General features: G+C 37.5%; 1 protein-coding gene across 2 annotated transcripts in view; it reads right to left on the reverse strand.

The window, feature by feature from the left end:
- Positions 1–18,974, reverse strand: part of FBN1 (fibrillin 1) — a 241,102-nt gene that overhangs the window by 85,194 nt on the left and 136,934 nt on the right. For both annotated transcript variants that reach the window (XM_012442316.2, XM_064365642.1), the window contains 10 exons: positions 18,041–18,160; positions 14,566–14,691; positions 13,094–13,216; positions 9,557–9,679; positions 8,333–8,485; positions 3,926–3,979; positions 2,327–2,452; positions 1,159–1,284; positions 527–646; positions 181–321 (listed from right to left, as the gene is read on the reverse strand). In XM_012442316.2, the coding sequence (XP_012297739.2) occupies positions 181–321; positions 527–646; positions 1,159–1,284; positions 2,327–2,452; positions 3,926–3,979; positions 8,333–8,485; positions 9,557–9,679; positions 13,094–13,216; positions 14,566–14,691; positions 18,041–18,160 (1,212 nt within the window). The remainder of the gene's footprint in view (positions 1–180; positions 322–526; positions 647–1,158; positions 1,285–2,326; positions 2,453–3,925; positions 3,980–8,332; positions 8,486–9,556; positions 9,680–13,093; positions 13,217–14,565; positions 14,692–18,040; positions 18,161–18,974) is intronic.

The following is an 18,974-nucleotide window of genomic DNA, read 5'->3' on the forward strand; positions in this document are numbered from 1 at the left end:
ATAACAAAATCATAAAAGTCTGACACTTCTTACTTCCCGTTCAGCAATATGTTTGGGGTCATCAGGATTAAATATTTCAAAATTCTCATGTGAGTCTAGATAAATGAAGTATTAAGTGTCCCTTTTTTTATGGAGAGACTAGTAGAATGATATAGGTACTGCAGCATGGGTTTCTCTTACCAACTTGGCATGGGGTGCATGGACTCCCCCATGCAGCACCGAGGGAGGAGCAGCACTGGGACTTTAAGGTGGCTCCATTGATGTTGATCTCACACCGCCCATCAATGGTGACAGTCTGCCAGCAAGTGCCCTTGATGGTTTCTGCAGATGAGGGAATATTTAATAGAATCTATATAAAAATTCAAACATACACCTTGGAATTATAGGAAAAAACAGCATTTGAAACAAGGAAGAAGGAAGTTTTTAATGTTGTTCATCCATACTTAAACTCTTTTGCAGGACAAGCTGACATTAAGTATAACAACATTGATAAACACAGAAAAATCATTCTCAGAAAGATAAATACCTATGCAGATGGTTTTTGTTGGATCCAAAGTACTTTCAGAAGAACATTCACAAATAAAAGAGCCTGGGCTGTTCTTGCAAACTCCATTAATGCAAGGACTTGATTCGCATTCATCAATGTCTGAAATGAAAACAGGTCTACGTTACTGCTAAAATCTAGTCTTGGGCCTAAAAGAGTACTTCAACTTTGGCCTCAATTGCTACTAGAGATCCTTCATCCCACATAGTAAAGCTGGCCTAAATCATTTTTCCCTACACTAGATGGAATGCCAAAATAGTAACTCTGTAACGTAGAATAGTACATCTCTATAGTATAGAATACAGCACTTGGCTGAATCTTTTTATTCAGAAAATCTGGAGTAAATATATATGTGATTTCTGAATTAATAGCTCAAATAGCAGATACATAACATTTTATTCATCTATTAAATGATGGCAATTAAAATGCCAATTGCAAATAAATATCGTAAGTGGCTAACAAAATACATAGTAGTGCCATTTAGAACCACAGAATTTCTACTAAATTGGTGTAATTGTCTAAAATACAGGGGACCCTAATTTAGTCTTATGATTTTCTAATGGCATTCCAAAAGATAGCAAAGTACATAGTATAAGAACAGAAATATGGTTTACCTTCACATGTTTTTAGGTCAGGTTTGTAGATAAATCCCTTGGGGCAGGTACAGACAAAACTTCCAGGAGTATTTCTACACTGTCCATTGTCACAAAGGAGACTGTTCAGGACACATTCATTAATATCTGGAAAGTTAATGAAAATGACACTTAAAAGGGCCCAAATTTTGCCTGTAACTCCTTTGCTCTTTTACATTAGATCTTTAAAGTCATAATGATAAGATCAATTCAAGGAAAAAGGCTAAACTCCTGTACCATTAGCTTTAACCTAAGTTATCTCATTTTAGGAAAACAGAGGCTTGACCTGGTCATCTAAACTAAATATCTACAAAGCCCAAAGTCAATAGGCTATTTAGTTCACTTATTTCTTTAGCAGGAAGAATATACAGATTTGCTGGAAATCATTAATCTTTATATAGTTATATAATTAAATTTATAAGTTTATGTAATTTATTTTGTCAGAAGTAAAAGGATTAACCTTATTGATTTAAGGAACTAAATAAATATTTAGAAAATGTGGTCCATCTTTGATATGTGTTAGTTCCAGAATGGGTGTTTCTTCCTTATAATAATTCAAACTGTCTCCAGTTATGATTAGAAAGCATAAAGTAGTCTGTATAGTTTATAATTGTCATGGGGAATTTAGATTCATGATTCAGGGAGTTCAGGAAAACTCCTTGCTTTTAGCTGAATAATATGCCTGTCTGAAGCAAAACCCAACTTTAAAGGTTTAACTTAACGGAGAGCAGCTTTTCCTGAAAACAAGCTGTGTTTTGTCTGATTAAGTCTAAAAAATGGTTGGGAGAAGAGCTGCTTCTCTCTCAGTAAAAACAAGGTTGACTTTGTAGTTACATGAGAATGGCTCTGAATCTCTGCATTCTATACATCTGAGGAGCTTCTCTTTAAAGGAGTGAAATCTGATATACCATTATTATAAGGAGCGAATCATTTCAAGGAGTGAATCTGATACATCCTTATTCATAAATTGTCAAGATTCAGTGACGTAAATTTTTGTTACTAAAGACATGCATATGCTGTGCTGATGTATGAAGTATAAAGTGTCCACTTGCCCAGTCCTCTAAACTACTCAAAGGCAGTTTTCTCCCAGCAATGAAAGAAGGAATGTATTATGCAGGAGATGTTTCCGAAAACAGGTGAAACTTCTTACCAACACAGTTTTTCCCAGTTGAATCCACTTCATATCCTGAATTGCATATACATTTATAGGTTCCACGAAGGTTTTCACAGATTCCATTTGGGCAAATATCAGGATCTAGTGCACATTCGTTTATATCTGCACCACAAAAAAGTTCCAAATCAATTAACGTTATAAAATAAACATTGACTGAAACTGTTAAAAATATAACACTACAATAAATGTAATGACCTTAGGACCTACTGGAAGGGAAAAAAATTCGATTTCACTGGGAATCAATCATTTTCTCTCACTGTAAGATATTTTCTGGAACTACCAGCTGAAATAACCAATCCTTAATCAAGCTGATGGAGACCTCCTGAGCTTCTCATAGTCCAAGCACCAAGATGGAAAAGAGGATCAACAGCAGATCCCAAGTCCCTGCAACTGGTCTCCCTGCCACCAGCCCCTCTTTCTTCCATCTACTCTTCACATTGCAACCATTCTTACCACCCTAAAAACAAGGTGATTATGTAAGTCTCGTGGTTCAAATATTCATAGGCTCAACAATATCCTCAAGATTAAACTGAAATATAAATTGTTTACTTATCCCAAACTTCTCACTCTTCTGTGAACATATACTGCCCTCTTTACTCTGTCAGGAATGCTTGGAACAGGCCCATTTACAGGTCAAAAGCCAGCGCCAACACCACATGCTCTGAAAAAGCCTCTGCTACTCTGCCCAGCTGAGGTGGGGCCCTCCCTTTTCTACACTCTCACAACTGAGGGGGGCGGGTCTCATCGCCAAGGCAGGTGTGCAGAATGACAAGTGAATGGATAGTCTCAAATCCTGGTGCCTGACTCTTGTATAAATTAGGGTTGACTTTTTTTGTTTTTCTAAGTCCCTATCACAACTTACTTATTCCCAACTAACTCCTTATTCATTGTAAGTTTTCTTACCTCTCCCCATTTTCATTCACACACAATGATGAAGCTAATCATGCTGAATGAACTGACAATCAACTCAGCCAGTCCATGTTCTTTCAGATCTCCCTGAATCAAACTGCGTAGCTTTGTATCAATAAAATAATCCCTTCCTCTTTCTTGTCACCTATTTTCACACTTGTTCCAATTCTCACCAATATTTCTCTAGTTAAATATTCTCTTCAGACTCAGTTAATTGCTGTCACTGCTCCCTATTGCTCTTTTATAATACTGAGCACTTAACAGTTAAGAATCCTTCAGAATGCAGATGGAGAACGCTTCAACCAGCTCCTCATCCTGAGTCGTACTTGATAGAGGAAGATCTAAAGGAGAGTCAGGCTGCCCCTTTTCAAGCATGAGCAACGAAAGCCATTATATCTCATCTGCAGGCACCCATCAACCACACTGGGAGAGCACCTGATCCCTTCAGTGGTCAAGTCCCACAGCCACACCCAGAAATCCTAGAGCCCGCAGTGCCCTGGCTGCTCTGCCACTGAAAGCTTCTGAGCATCCCAGATACATGGCAGAGCGATGGCCAGAGAGGGAGTCAGGCCAGACTAGTGTAAGGGGATCAACTGGAAACCCACAGGGAAGCTGATGCTGCCTCTGCACATGCTGAAGGTAGTAAATTTTGAAAAGAATCCTTACCACTGCCTGCAGACGTCATCCCCGGCCCACTGCTGCAGAGTGCCTGATATTCCGCTGCAATAAATTAACAGATAGTAAATGATTCCCTGGTTTGCACAACAGGTTGATCCTGCCCTTGGTTTTGCACACATCATTTCCTCCAAAGTGAGTAGAACCAAAATTAAGTGGTAACGGAAAAGGAGTTATCTCCCCAGGGAGTCACTTTTACACTAGGCTCCCATTTTAAAGGCTACACATCATCAAGGAAAACAACTTTTAAGGATACAGGCAAGTTACAGCAATTCCTTGTGCAAAGCCCTTTCGGAAAAGGTGTTTTTCCTATAACTTGATTTTGTTCACCAGGGAACACTTTACACTTACGGTGAAATGTGCCTGTTAAAATGTGGTTGCTTAACTGTTAATAAAACTTTCTCCCAACATCTTGGGAATAATTTTGTTTCTCAGTGCTAGCTGGTTTTTTTTCAGTACAATCAGTTCTTAACATTTCTTCATTTCTCTCTGCAAATTCTCTAGCCTCCCCTCACAAGAGCAGCAACAGAATACCTAACTCTTGCATTTAAGTGTATTTTTAAAGTTAATATTTATCAGGACACTGGATTAATTATCTATGATACATTCATAGAGAAAGTATTGCTTAAAATTAAAAATGTGAGATCTTACTGAAGAAATTGAGGCATAAAGAATATGTCCCCAAATTTGAGATAGAATCAAATTTCTATTTCTTAAAATTAATACAATGTTTTACATACAATTCCAACTATATTAACATAACAGTGAATGACGAAAATGTAGAACTAACTGGAATCACACAATCCAAGGAAAGGAAACTAGTGTCGTCCCCTTAGTTGCCAATGATTTCTGGCGAACACAGTCTCATGATCAAATGTAAATCATCTGTGCTTAAGTGGAAGGAGACATCACCACGGCTGGGGCTTATTGTAGAGGCTGACTGCACCTCACAGCTGAAGCAAATAGTTCCTATCTTCTGCAGGCCAGAGAATTGCATCCCTGATGACAGCGGATGCAAATGAGTCATACAAACAAAAATTACTGTGTCTTCTAACAAATGTTAACTTGAGAAAGCAGTGACGATTTAATTTTCAAATCATCTTAGAAGGGGCCAAAAAAGGAACAAATGGGAAGGTATGTTTGAAAGCCAGGTCTGAGAACAAAAAGAAATTCATCCTTTTTATTCTATCAGCAAAAAACTAAAACACTCATGAAATACTGTAAGTAATAAAACAAGAAAACCAAAATCATGCCAGTTTCATAAAAAGCATGTTTAGAGATCATGACAGCTTTGCTGATGCTTGGCTTATTAAAGAGGCAAATTATTGTCACCATTGTTTTCCATTTGGGCAGGATCTGGTACTAGACCATTTTCTGTAGTGAGTTCAAATAAGCATGAGTTTTTAGTACCAATGACAATGCTTACTGCTGGGAGTTTGGGAAGCAGTCCTTTTCCTCTGTTATTTTCTTCTCCCATAAATTTGGAATAATGACTCCCATTTCACCTGGTGACTGCACAGAATTAACATTACATGTTTAATGATTTAACATGTACTGTGCACAGCTCAGGCCCTGAATAAGGGGTAAGTGTTGATGAGCTAACTCAGTGTAGTGCCATGGAAACAGTGGTATGAAGGACAGATGAGAAAATTCCCCAGAATTACACTCCTGTGGGTTTAACTGACCAACTACACTCCTATGGGTTTAACTGATCCATTTCTGTGAAACGTCATCGTCAGTAGGCTGAGGACACAAGAGGGCTTGCTGAGCAATGTGAATCAGCTCCAGCAACCAGTGAGAAACAGCTTCATACGTAGCTTGCCTGACTTGCAGACCACAAAGATGAACTTCAGATTTTGTATATTTGGAGTCTCTCACTCAACTCACTGAAGACATTCCTTTTGAACATTTTCAGTACGTTAAACTGCCACCCATCCCCATTCTTGAAATGAGGGATATCCTACATTCGGATGGTTCATGACCAAAGATGTGGAGAACCCAAATAAATGAAACCACTTCCATGTGTGGACCTTTTCTAAGTAAATTCATTAAAATATAAAACAGAAGTTAGTGGAATTGGGTCTCCCATTTAACTCTCTTTAAGTTATTGCTGCTACGGTTTGAATGCATCCTCCAAAGATCATGTGCTGGAAACTTAAGCCCCAATGCAACAGTACTGGGAGGTGAGGCCTAATAAGAGGTGATTAGGTCGGGAGGGCTCTACCCTCCTGAATGGATTAATGTCATTATCATGGGAGTGAGTTATCATGAGAGTGACTTTGTTATAAAAGCAAATTCAGTCCTCTCTAGCTTTCTCTCACTCCTGCATGCTCTGTTGCCCTTCCACTGTCAGCCAAGAAGCAACTTGGCAAGAAGGCCCTCCTCACACACTGGCACCTTGATGTTGGACTTCCCACGCTCCAGAACTATGAGAAATAAATGTATTTTCTTTACAAATTACTCAGTCTGTGGTATTCTGTTACTGCAACACAAACTGGACTAAGACAACTGCTTAAAGAAATCTGGTCTTTTGATCACCTTTTTATAAACCCACATAATTAACCTATGGAGCTTAACAATTCTTTGGAAATGCACTTGGTCCAGAGGAAAATGTAAAGGCAGATAACTATGTGCACTAAGGTTCCTGATTCTAAGTCTTGGCTCCTCCAATCATCTGACATGTGAACAAGTCACCTGTACTCTTGTGTGCCAGCTTTCATGACATTTGTCTGTATTGTAAATTCAAATTAGGTAAGAAAAGTACTTTGAAAAGTTAAAGTAACACACAAAAGAATGATATTAATAACACACAACTATAAAGTTACGGAAAGTGTCTGATAGAATATTTGTATATAATCAAAGTATTATAAACACATATTGACCCACTTGGTGATCATACACGAAATGATAATTTCTGTTATTTACTGGGTGAAGTCATTAGCCAGAGCAAAGTTTTCTTTCTTTAAGTTGGCATCCCTCATTTCTTTTTTTCTTTCTTATCAAGACAGAGTCTTACTCTGTTGCCCAGGCTGGAGAGCAGCAGTGCTATCTTGGCTCACTGAAACTTTCACCTCCTGGATTCAAGCGATCCTCCTGCCTCAGCCTCCTGAGTAGCTGGGATTACAGGCATGCACCACCACACTTGGCAATTTGTGTGTATGTGTGTGTGTGTGTGTGTGTGTGTTGTTTTTAGTAGGCATGAGATTTCACCATGTCAGCCAGGCTGGTCTTGAACTCCTGACCTCAAGTGATCCACCTGCCTTGGTCTCTCAAAGTGCTGGGATTATAGGTGTGAGCCACCATGCTCAACCTCTCATTTCTTTTAAAGTCTTTCATTTAACTTTCTCTAATTTTTCATAAAATATTTTAATTTCTAACTTAATGTCAAATACTATCATTTTTAAAATAACAACTCTTTCAAAATTATAAATTTACTCTTTGTTTCATTTAGGGCAGAAATAAACTGACTAAATCCTATATGTAAACCACCAATTAGAGTCACATATTTTCAATATTAGGTCTAACTTTATTTTAGGACATTAGGGTCCACTGCCAAGCTACCTTAAAATCATGTTTAAATACTGGCAGAACATTGTTTTAATTTCAGTAAACTATTCTTGCTTTATAAATAGAAATAATTTACAACTGGACAGAACCTTCCAGATTATCTAAGGCAACTCATTTTGTAGATGAGAAGTCTAAGGATGCCTTTTCTGTATTATCCTATTTTATAATTATGTTTATTAATATAAGCCACCTCAAATCTTTTCGAAAAGCAGTTGAAAAAAATCAGAAATAAGCAAAATACACAAATAACTAATTAAGTAATTTGGCTGCCTGTTGATAGAGGAACAGAATTCTGACTTGCTATCCAGTTCTCTTTTCATTAGGTCATGTCACCTCAACTGGAGAAAAACACTTTTTTTTCTAAAGTTAAATAAAATCATTTAAGAAAACCACACCAAAATAAACATGTGGCATGTAAACAAAATTTATAAATGGTCTTTTGGAAAACTATTGGAAATAGTCAAGTAATGTGACAGTCATTTACTTTTATGCTGTGTAAAATTCTGCTTTTATAATAGTTTCTGCAAAATGCAAACATCATGAAACAACTTTAGAAAACAAGGCAAGGTGCATGTATTGAAAAGGGCTTGAGCATTATTGAGGTAGGGAGTTATATGGGAGGCACAAATGCAATGCCTATTCCAAATGATTGTGAGGCCTGGATAAGTACCTGTGACGAGACACTGGCTAGCCCCTGCCAAGACCTCAAGAAAGCACATGGCATACCTGGAGAGCAAAATGTCATCTTTCCCTGTGAATTCCACAAACGCAAAGACTTCAGATGGTGGCAAAAGGCTGGTAATACAAGGGCATCTCCATGATACCACATACCTGAATTCTGTGCAGGACACGGCTGGCAAGGTTCCCCAAAGGCATACTCAGTGCTGGCACAACAGCATTCAGATTTAGTGACAGCACCAAACAAAGGTTTGATGCACTGGCCTCTTTTGTATCCACCATAGCATGTGCTCCGCATGTGTGTGTCTAAACAGAAAGAAGCATCTGTCATCACACTGTCACTTCAAACAGATGACAACCCCCCAAGTCAAAGTTGAAGAGGGCTTTCTCTATCCATCATCCCTGGTGGAACTCACAGGGAAGGCCTGTGATATTAGGGCTCCACGTGAAGAAAAAATAAACAAAAACAGAAAACAAAACATGTTCAGCTTCTAAGCATCGGAAACCAATGGCCAGATTATTTCAGTTTTCTGGGGACTATAACGGTTTACCAAAATGTGAGACCCTTCAATGCTGAAATTATACCTCATTTATTTTGTCTGTCTGAGACCTGTGCAGAGCAAGCACTTAATAAATGCTGAATTAATGATGGATGAATGTTGAATCTCACATCCTGCTAAATAAGACCTTTATTAGAAAGGTGGCCTATCCCAAAATAAACATGCAATTATTGAATGCCTGAATTAGGTATGCTTTCCAAAAAGGAGAAAGTTTAATCTGTAAAAGGGTCATTATATAAATCTGTAGATGTTGGTCAACTAAGCAGTGTTATCTTTACCACCAGGAAGAGAATTTCCAGCTATGTCAATTCAAATGGTTTACTAAGTACCTTTCTTAGAAATAATCTGAATAAAATTTATATCCATTTTTCAACAAGTCTCATACTTTTTATGCAGCCTCATAAAACAATTATCATACAGGTTTCTAGATTATCCATATTCTCCTTTGCATTCTATACTGACCATAGACATTAATTCTCTATTAAAATGTTCATTGTGAGATAATAGCATACGCACGCCAATTTAAATGACCAATGTCAACAAAGGAGGGCTGGAGAAAACTGAACACAGCTATGGGATTAGAGAAGAAAAGGAGGAGGACAGGTGGGGATTCCTTGCTTTTCACTTAGCTCATCTTCCTATTCTTCAAATTAATGTTCAATTTACACAAGAAGAGAACTGACCCTGTTGGTTTGTTGCTCTGCAAATATTTTTTATATCTTATCTGCTACAGTAGAGAGCATTTGTTTACTAGTGGGCTTTATTGATTGACAGAGGGTGAATCTCTCTCACAAGTCTAGCCATGATGTTTTCTTACCAACACACACACGTCCATCCAGACCCACAGCCAGTCCAGGGAAGCATTCACATCTGTAGGAGCCGTCAGTGTTGACACAACGCCCATTCATGCAGATCCCAGGGGTTTCACACTCGTTAATGTCTGTGGCAGAGAAAGGCACTTATTAAAGATGAAGTGACATGTATCTAAAATTATAACATGTTGACAATTATGTTTTAATACTTGAAAATGGGGAAGATAGGAAATAATAGGCAGCATCAGCAACAAAAGTTCAGTGAGATGGCATTCTCATTTTCCTTTGAAAGAAAGTCAACTGTTAGAGCTTATTTTCCATAAAAAGCAACTTTAATATATTCTCCCAAGAGATTTTTGTATCCAAAATAATCACAAAGGCAAAAACAGAATTGGAGGAAGAAGAACAATGGCTGCTAAAAGACAAAGGGTTTTGTGTAATACATAACCAGGGTAACTCTTCCAGAAATCTTGGGTAATAATAAACTACAGGAAGATTTTCCTTTTGGTATTCATCATCCAGACTGGCATCCCTTCTACTATCACCCATGCCTGAGCTCTCTGGGACAATTCACCTAAAATTAAAGGATGTACAACTAAAGCATCGATGGAACATCATAGAAAAAGGACAGAAAATGAATACAGATGATTTTAATGACCATTCTTGGCCGGTAAGAGCACTGTAAGCAATTGAAACTCAGCAAAGAGAAATCTTTCTTAAACTTTACAAATACTTTATGGTATTTTATGTGTATACTTAAGGAAATCTGGTAAAAGACTTTATTGGACACATACTAATAATAATAGCAAAGTTTTTTTTCCCCTTAATATGGGGAAGTATAAAAGGTATCAAAATTGTGGTTTGGAAAACACACAACACTTAGAAGCAAATGATTTTAGCCCAGGTGCAGTGGCTCACGCCTGGAATCCCAGCACTGTGGGAGCCTAAGGCGGGCAGATCACTTGAGGCCAGGAGTTCAAGACCAGCCTGGCCAACATGGCGAAACCCCATCTCTACTAAAAATACAAAAATCAGCTGGGCATGATGGCACGTGCCTGCAGTCCCAGCTACTCAGGAGGTTGAGGCACGAGAATTGCTTGAACCCAGGAGGCAGAGATTGTAGTGAGCTGAGATGATACCATTGCACTCCATCCAGCCTGGGAAACAGAGTGAGACAGTGTCTCAAAAAGAAAAAAGCAAATGATTTTATAACAACTCTTTTCACAATGTACAACGAGTGTGTGTGACTATTAACTTTCTCCTGACCTTAAAAAGGCAAATTGAGAGTAAAACACCTTCATGTTTTACTTAGCTTGTGTTGTTTGGCACAAAATATATTCAGGTGGTCCAAGGTTCTGTGTACAGATTGTATTTAAAACAGCAGTTATATTTAAATATGGGAACTCAAATTGGTTACTTACTCTGGTCACCTTTTTGTTGAAATTTTGACACACAGTAAAACGTGGAGACTATAATCTGGTAGGTAACACAAAAGGTTTCTAATGAGAATGAAGATGTGAAGTAGGTCCAAAGGGAGGTAACCTTGGTCAAAGTGAGTGGCCTCAACTTTCAGAGTGAACAGAGGAGCCGTGTTGCTGATCAGATGAATTAACTGTAGAGATTGGAGTAGCATTGTTGATTCAGCTTTGAACAGGCACATCTTTGTGGGCTCAGAACTATGTGCTCAGCACTAAGAGAAAATCTTAGCCCATGACATAAAGAGAAAATTATAAAAAGGAAGAAATTCAGTATGCATGTGATGAATTTCTCTCTTTTTTCGTCCTTTAGTCTTATGACAGTGTGTGTACTCTATGCTCTATAATCTAGAAAAAAGAAGATACTGGTAATAACACAGAGCTATGGAGCTCCCGCTCTCTCTCTCTCTCTTTCTCAGATCTTTAAGCCAGAATGCTAAAGTCAGAACAAACCATCCAAATCATCAGCACTTTCAAATTAATAGGACAATCAATCTACTGATATGATACTATTTCACTGGTTGCCAATGGTGGCCAAACCTGGTTTCATCTATGAGGTCACAGCATTATCTACTGGCCATACTTCACGCTGAGAGGCTGTTGCCTGGGTCAGCAGGACCCTAGAGACACTGAAAGTGAATCTTAGTGTGTTCTGTGTAACAACAAGAAGAGTATGTATTCCCCTAGGTCTGCTCACAAAGGGGCTCTCATATTTCTTTCTATTATTCTTTTTAGAGGCCTAATTCCAAATAATCCAGCAATCATTCTCTTCCCTTTTATTTTTTACTTGTACAGTGCTAAATCTGCACAAATTGGCACTTTGTTTTATGCTATTTTACATTGTAGAATATTTCTATGTATTAAGCCTGTCTTCTCATATAAGTTCCTCACAGCACAGGGCTCAAAAGTACAGAAACCACCTTCCTACTTCAAATTTGAAACACCCAACTGTTTTCTCTAGCTGGGAAGAAAGATTTGCACAATATTAAGAGCCATTGATGTGAAGGTCATAGAGAATGTAGGTAAACAACCAAGGGCTCGAAGTTCTTTTAAGCCTGGAGAAAATGCACATCTTGCCAAGGATTTAATACAAGGCTTTCTTCCATAACACGTTTACCAAAGCTGTCCACTAGGGGCACTCAGAGAAGAGGCACCTTAGGACTTTATCCTGCTTTCCCTACCTTGAATAGCTTGACCCTCTACACTTCTGCATCTGAAACTATGCCCAGAAGTGCATAGTTTCTCTAAGTGCAGCATTTTAGCAGATTTTCTGGACCTGTTTTGAGTATGAGGTTCATTAAGCAGTCTGGTTCCAACTCAGATCCTGGACCAAGGGCAATAATCACTGATTCCTACATAAGACAGGAGACACTAAGCACAAATTTGTCACCAGTAACTTTTCTTAGGACCCCAATTCTCAACAGGAAAAATAAAAATCCTCATTTTTGCTTCAATACCTGGAGCAATAAGATTATTTCAAAATGATTTACCAAACTAAACAATGGTTCTTGGTTTGTTTATTTATTCTGCTTAATCCTGTTTCCCTTCTTGCTTATGTAATTTGATAAAGCCTAAATAAATTATCCTTAAAAATATTTTCCATGTCTTAAGATGCCTGGAGGAAGTTACAAAGAAGAGATCATAGCAAATAACAAGTCTATACTATTCTGTCCAGTAAAGATATAAGAGGTGGCAAATGACAGACATCAAGAACCCTACCTACCATTATTCCCTAATGGGAAAGAAGAGGTAGCACTCAGCTTCTTTAGAACAATGTGTACATCTGTTGGAAGACCAACGGGCAGTTTGGATTATTTATTTGCTACGTAGCTTTTGACTCCTTTTAGAAGACCTCAAATACCCTTTCTGAAATAACAGCAGTCTTCCGGGCATAAACTGTAGCTCTTTGAAGGCTGAATTTAAGAAGGAGTTTCAGTCAGTTTTCCTAAACCAGAATTCAAGGTACTTTAAATGAGGAGAATCAGGAAAGAATGGTGGTACCTCTAAACAACGTAAAGAGGAGAAAAGGCAGGTGAGGAACAAGATCTAGGGGTTTACAGTACAAACCTTTGCAATAACGCCCATCTGATGCCAGCTGGAATCCAGGTTTGCAAATACATTTAAAACTGCCATCTTCATTGATACACATTCCATTAAGGCACATGTTCCTTATGCTGCATTCATCCATATCTGAAAAATACAAAACATACATTTTCTTACGACCAGAAGAGTAAGTTTATGAAGGAAACCAATCTGGGTGAAAATAATTCTGTTTCTTCATATTTCTTTCTTTTTTGTTATTACAGCCTAAGGCTCGTTTTCATCCAAATAGTATCATCTAAGGAAGGAGAAGATGGGACATATGAAATATGCATCTCAAGTTCTTGAGTTCTGGCATGTGCATTCAAACTATTAAGGCTGGATTTACAGTTATGTCTATTTATAAAATATATAAAATTTGACTCCATAAAAGTTATCAGGGTCCTTTTAGGAACAATAGTTCACAAACTGAAAAATGTGCTAATAGCCTAGTGGGTATGTTTATTTCACAGATTCATGTTCTAATGCTCCGAAAATGCACATAAGTCAAAACTAAGATTAATGGAATTTGAAATGTATTTAGGCTATATCTCAATTCTTTTTAAGATAAAAACCAGAAGATAACTTGTAGTTTGAAGCAATTTTAAATAGGGTCAGGTAAAAAGTGGACTTTTAAAATACATGACTCGACTATGGATTATAGCTGTGCCAGCGAACCTGTAAGATCCCTTGATCATTGGAGATGGTCCTTTAAATTCAACACTATGTTATTTTATTTCATATTAAAATTGTCTTGGGAGGCACTTCCTCTTCTAGACACACTGTGTTTTCACTTACAGGCTTTAGAAAGACCAAAGTAATTTATTATATATACATATTTCACATATATATATCTGCTTTAGACATATATAATATGTATTTACTTTAGAGATATATAACATATATTTAGATATCTATTACTTATATTTAAATATGTATTTTCTACATACTGCATATGAATAGTTTCCATATGTATTTAGAAATACATATATACATAATATATACATATATAGAAAATATATGTAATATGTATTTTACATTATATATATTTTAGATATATATTTCAGCTATTGATTAGTAGCACTCTATTACTAGGCAGACACTTTAAGCAAAAAGATTATAAATGGATAGATAATACATGGACTTAGGTTTGTCCTATTTTTAAAAAATGTACTAATTCTGACTGTATAAAATTAGGAAGTATGACATTGTGCCACAGAGTTTCATCATTACCAGGGATGTTTAAATGGCAAGCTCTCTTAGCATACTAAAATATTATTTGATTCACACATATGTAAATTAAGAAATGAGTATTGTGGAAAATTAGGCTTCCCTCCCAGATGAATTATGTAAAACATATCTGATACTTCGACAGTTCACTCATTATTTGGTCTTACAAAACACCCTGATATTGAAAGTGCAATGGAAGAAGAGGACTAACACTAGCATACTGTCATTACCTTCACAGTTCTTCCCATCTCGTGTAACGTGAAAGCCTGCATTACACACGCAATGAAAACTGCCATCTGTGTTGATGCAGCGTCCATTATTGCAGATCCGGCCATTCTGCAAACATTCATCAATGTCTAAAATCCAAGTTTAAAAAGAAGAAATAGCTTTATTTAGGGGACTTAAAATTATTTTATTTCCCCCTCCCTCCATCTGCAAACTCATGATCTTAGCCTTTGGTTTTAATTATTTACTAATATTCTCCAACATAAATTGATTATCAAATAATGTGATATTTAGAATTATCAGAGTTGAAAAGACATGACAAAAACCTGTATAATTGCATTTGATCTAACTCTAATTTCTAATAAGATTCCTAAAATCTGAAGTCTGTAAACAAAATATATTTCTTCTTCACCATTTTCCAACCACATTTATTTAACCAGTATAAATCATTATTTATACTGAAATTTGGCTGGCATCTTTAAACACATAATTTTAAAAGACATATTTTATAGCTATCTCAGAACAATACAACAAATGCTATTTTTTTTAAACAATCACCTTAATTCTGTCTGAAAGCCACTAATCACACCTCTAAAATGTCCATCTTTCTTATGGCAATTCTGGTTTACGGGCAGGGTTATTGCTGATAGATTCTTAGTCTTTTAAAAAAATGTTATGAGTATTCTATCTACCAAATAAAATATTGATTCTGTGAGGGCATTTTTCCCTTTTTTCTATTGTGGTTAATATTTTGCCAAAGTACACAATAGAGCTTGACATGGAAGTGTTAAAATAACAATAACTCAAACAACCTGTTTCTGATTTCTCATTTAAAGATTAATAAACCCAAAATGGACAGCATGGTACCCTGGATTATCTGTTTCTCTCAGTTTAAAGAAGCTACAAACCTGGATGAACATCAAAGAGGATGAACACAAACTGCTTTGTCTACTCAGGCATACAATAGCTTCCAGGGCCTATTCCCAGAAGACAGGGACCAGGAAACTATGTGGAGTCAGATGCGAGCATTCCTATCTATGCAGAGTTGAGGTCACATTTGTCTAAGTGCCCCAAGCATCCCCTGAACAACGAGCACGTGTGTTCATGGCACGTCAGTTACTCTGACTGTCTACCCTGCTTCTGCATGGCGTCTTGTGGTTGGCCCTCAGATGCACTTTCTTTCTGGGCAGATCCTGCAGTGGTTTCCACACAAGTCATTGGACGAGCTGAGGCAGTCTGGGCTTTTCTTCTGTCTGATCTTTGTGCCAACAACCTACGATCTTTTTCTCTCTCATTTATTTCTTAATCCTTGCTAAAAATCAGACTTGGTCCACACTCCAAAAAAAAAATGGTAAAAACCACATATTCAGGAGCAGACTTTTTTTTTTTTTTAAAGGATCCTATAATTTTTTGAGGCCCAAGGTTAAAATAAACACGATAAAGAGTTCATCTTTTTCTGCCATTGATTTCAGAGTGTCATGGGGTTCCCCACTGCCTTGTAAGACAAATTTAAAGCTTGTCGTTCTAAATTCACCTCTACTGTGTTTCTGCCCATCCTTCTGTCCCCTTCTATTCAGCCCCTCATATTTCCCAGCTATGTGCACAGTCTTTGGATCATTCTGTGGCAACTGCCATCCACAAAATAATTTAAGCACGTTCTCAACTTCTTATTTTCAGGATAACCTTAGCACTAGCTCTTAAAGAAGTCAGTGCTTAAAGCATTCAGGTCATCCTCAGTTTCCAATACTAAGTCTCGGACTGATGACAATCACAGACGCATTTCTACTGGCTGGCCCTTGCCCCAAGCCGAGTGCTCTCAATAACTACTTCTCTTTGCTTATTAACAGTGCAGTCTCTGGACATTTTCATTTTATTTTCTGTTATTGCAAAATGCCTAGTACGCATTTGTACATGTTAATTATTTTAAACAATAGTCATTATATTAAGAAGGTTCTCAAATGTTCAACGTATCCATATTTATAATTCATTAATAGAAATGATAGCAAGTTCAAAGGCCTTGTTCCAGTTTTTCTGCTCAAAATGATCATTTATATGTACTGCACTAAAATACCCTGATGGCAAGAAATCCCTACGTGACAACCAGATTCAAAAATTTTGAAACCAGTTCACTGATAAGAATTAAAACTTGTATATGTCTTCAACTCAGGAAGAGCTTTTGCTAAAAGAGGCAAATAAAATTAACTCTTGCCAATGGCTACCAATTTTCTAAAGTGATATAAACTTCCCCTATCTTTCCTTATATTTGACTTTTAAAAAAATTTTTAAGGTCAGGAATCCACGTGCAGGTTTGTTTCATATGTAAACTTGTCATGGGGGTTTGTTGTACAGATTATTTCATCACCCAGGTATTAAGCCTACTGGCCGTTAGTTTTTTTTCCTGATCCTCTCCCTCCTCCCACCCTCCAACCTCCAACAGGCCCTGGTGTGTGTTGGTCCCCTCTATATGTCCATGTGTCATCATTTAGCTCCCACTTAAAAGTGAGAACACGTGGTACTTGGTTTTCTGTTCCTATGTTAGTTTACTAAGTATAATAACCTCCAGCTCCATCCATGTCCCTGCAAAGGACATGGTCTCATTCTCTTTTATGGCTGTATAGTATTCCACGTTGTACATGTACCACATTCTCCTCTTCCAGTCTATCACTGATGGGCCCTTTTATTTAATTTTAACAGAGTGTTTGCCCGTTTTTTCTCCTATCTTTACTGAGTTAATGATACAGTTCATTTTGTGCTAAATTTAGAGATAGAGATGGAGATAGATGTTGGGGTTCCATGACAGTGATCATTGTATCTTATTTATTTCTGTTTTAGAAACTTAGTACATAACAGTTACTTAACAAAAGGCATATTGGGTGGCTTAATAAACTAGTTAATAAACCTGATGGGAAATTTTTATGAGGGGACATTTATAGCAGTGCTTCTCAAACTTCAATGTACATATAGATCACTAAGGGATCTTGTTAAAATACATATTCTGCAACAGTACATCAGTGGTGGAGCCCGAGATTCTGTATGTCCAAGCAGCTCTAGGTGATACTGCTGCTGACCACACTAAAAAGCAGCAAGGGCTTTGAGTGACATCCTTATTTTTTAGAACTTTCCATTAAGAAATTAATGGAATATAATTTCAACTGAAAGTTTCCTCAGTTGCTGTGTCACAAAGGACAACCCCACTCTCTACTTCTCAGATGAAAACTTAAGAGACAATAATAGTGGTGAAACAACAGTACTAAAAGTAAGATTTTCCTGCAGGCATAGAGGCATCTTTTAAAATAATTTCAATGCTTGCCAGATTGTATGACACTGTCTTTCAGAATGAAAATAGGTGAAATTAAGTTCAAAAAAGCCATGCGACTATATTAGTCTCTTCTGGCATGGGTTATTTAAACTCTATGGAACTCCTCTGACGCCAACCCCCCAGTTGGCATATACGTCCCACACTCTGCACCAGGACCATACCTCGGCATTCTGTCCGTGTGAGTGTGCTCTGATATCCAGCTCGGCACTGACAGGTATACGAACCCTGGTTGTTAATACACTCACCACCAGCACAGGGGTTTTTCTCACATTCATCAACATCTGCAAAGCACAATGTATTTAAGTGCAAAATTAGATAGCAATAATACCTCATAATTCTAAGACTGGTTCCTTTTACACCTGTAAAACATTTTCCTTTTAAGAAATAAATAATAAGGCCAGGCGCGGTGGCTCACGCCTGTAATCCCAGCATTTTGGGAGGCCGAAGCGGGTGGATCACGAGGTCAAGAGATCGAGACCATCTGGGTCAACATGGTGAAACTCCGTCTCTACTAAAAATACAAAAAATTAGCTGGGCATGGTGGCGCGTGCCTGTAATCCCAGCTACTCAGGAGGCTGAGGCAGGAGAATTGCCTGAACCCAGGAGGCAGAGGTTGCAGTGAGCCCAGATCGTGCCATTGCACTCCAGCCTGGGTAACAAGAGTGAAACTCCATCTCAAAAAAAAAAAAAAAAAAGAAATAATAAAAGGATCTTTTTTCTTTCCACTACAATATGTCATTAGCCACTTGAAGTCTGGTTGAGCAGTTAAAGTATATTATTTTCATGTGTCATTTTGCAGAGAAAAATTCCAAACATGTAGCAACTCAACACTCTGAGCTAATAAACATTTTCTCTTCCTTGAGTCTGGTCTAAGGGAAGCAAACAGACTTAACATTTCAGAAGTGGCTTCTGGATAGGATTCCAAGTATCTCTTCAAGCTCTATTTTTTCCCCAAAAAAAGAAGGCCTAACCATATCCAAGCATTCCCTGCTGAGTTCCACTAAAATGTTAGAACAAAACATAAAGCAACTGTCATTTAAAGGGCAGTTCTCAACCACCATAGAATCCACCCCATCCCCTGATGTGCTCAATACA

Source organism: Aotus nancymaae, unplaced genomic scaffold (assembly GCF_030222135.1).
Source record: "Aotus nancymaae isolate 86718 unplaced genomic scaffold, 86718_ANA_hifiasm-v0.15.2.pri h1tg000062l, whole genome shotgun sequence".
NCBI lineage: Eukaryota > Metazoa > Chordata > Mammalia > Primates > Aotidae > Aotus > Aotus nancymaae.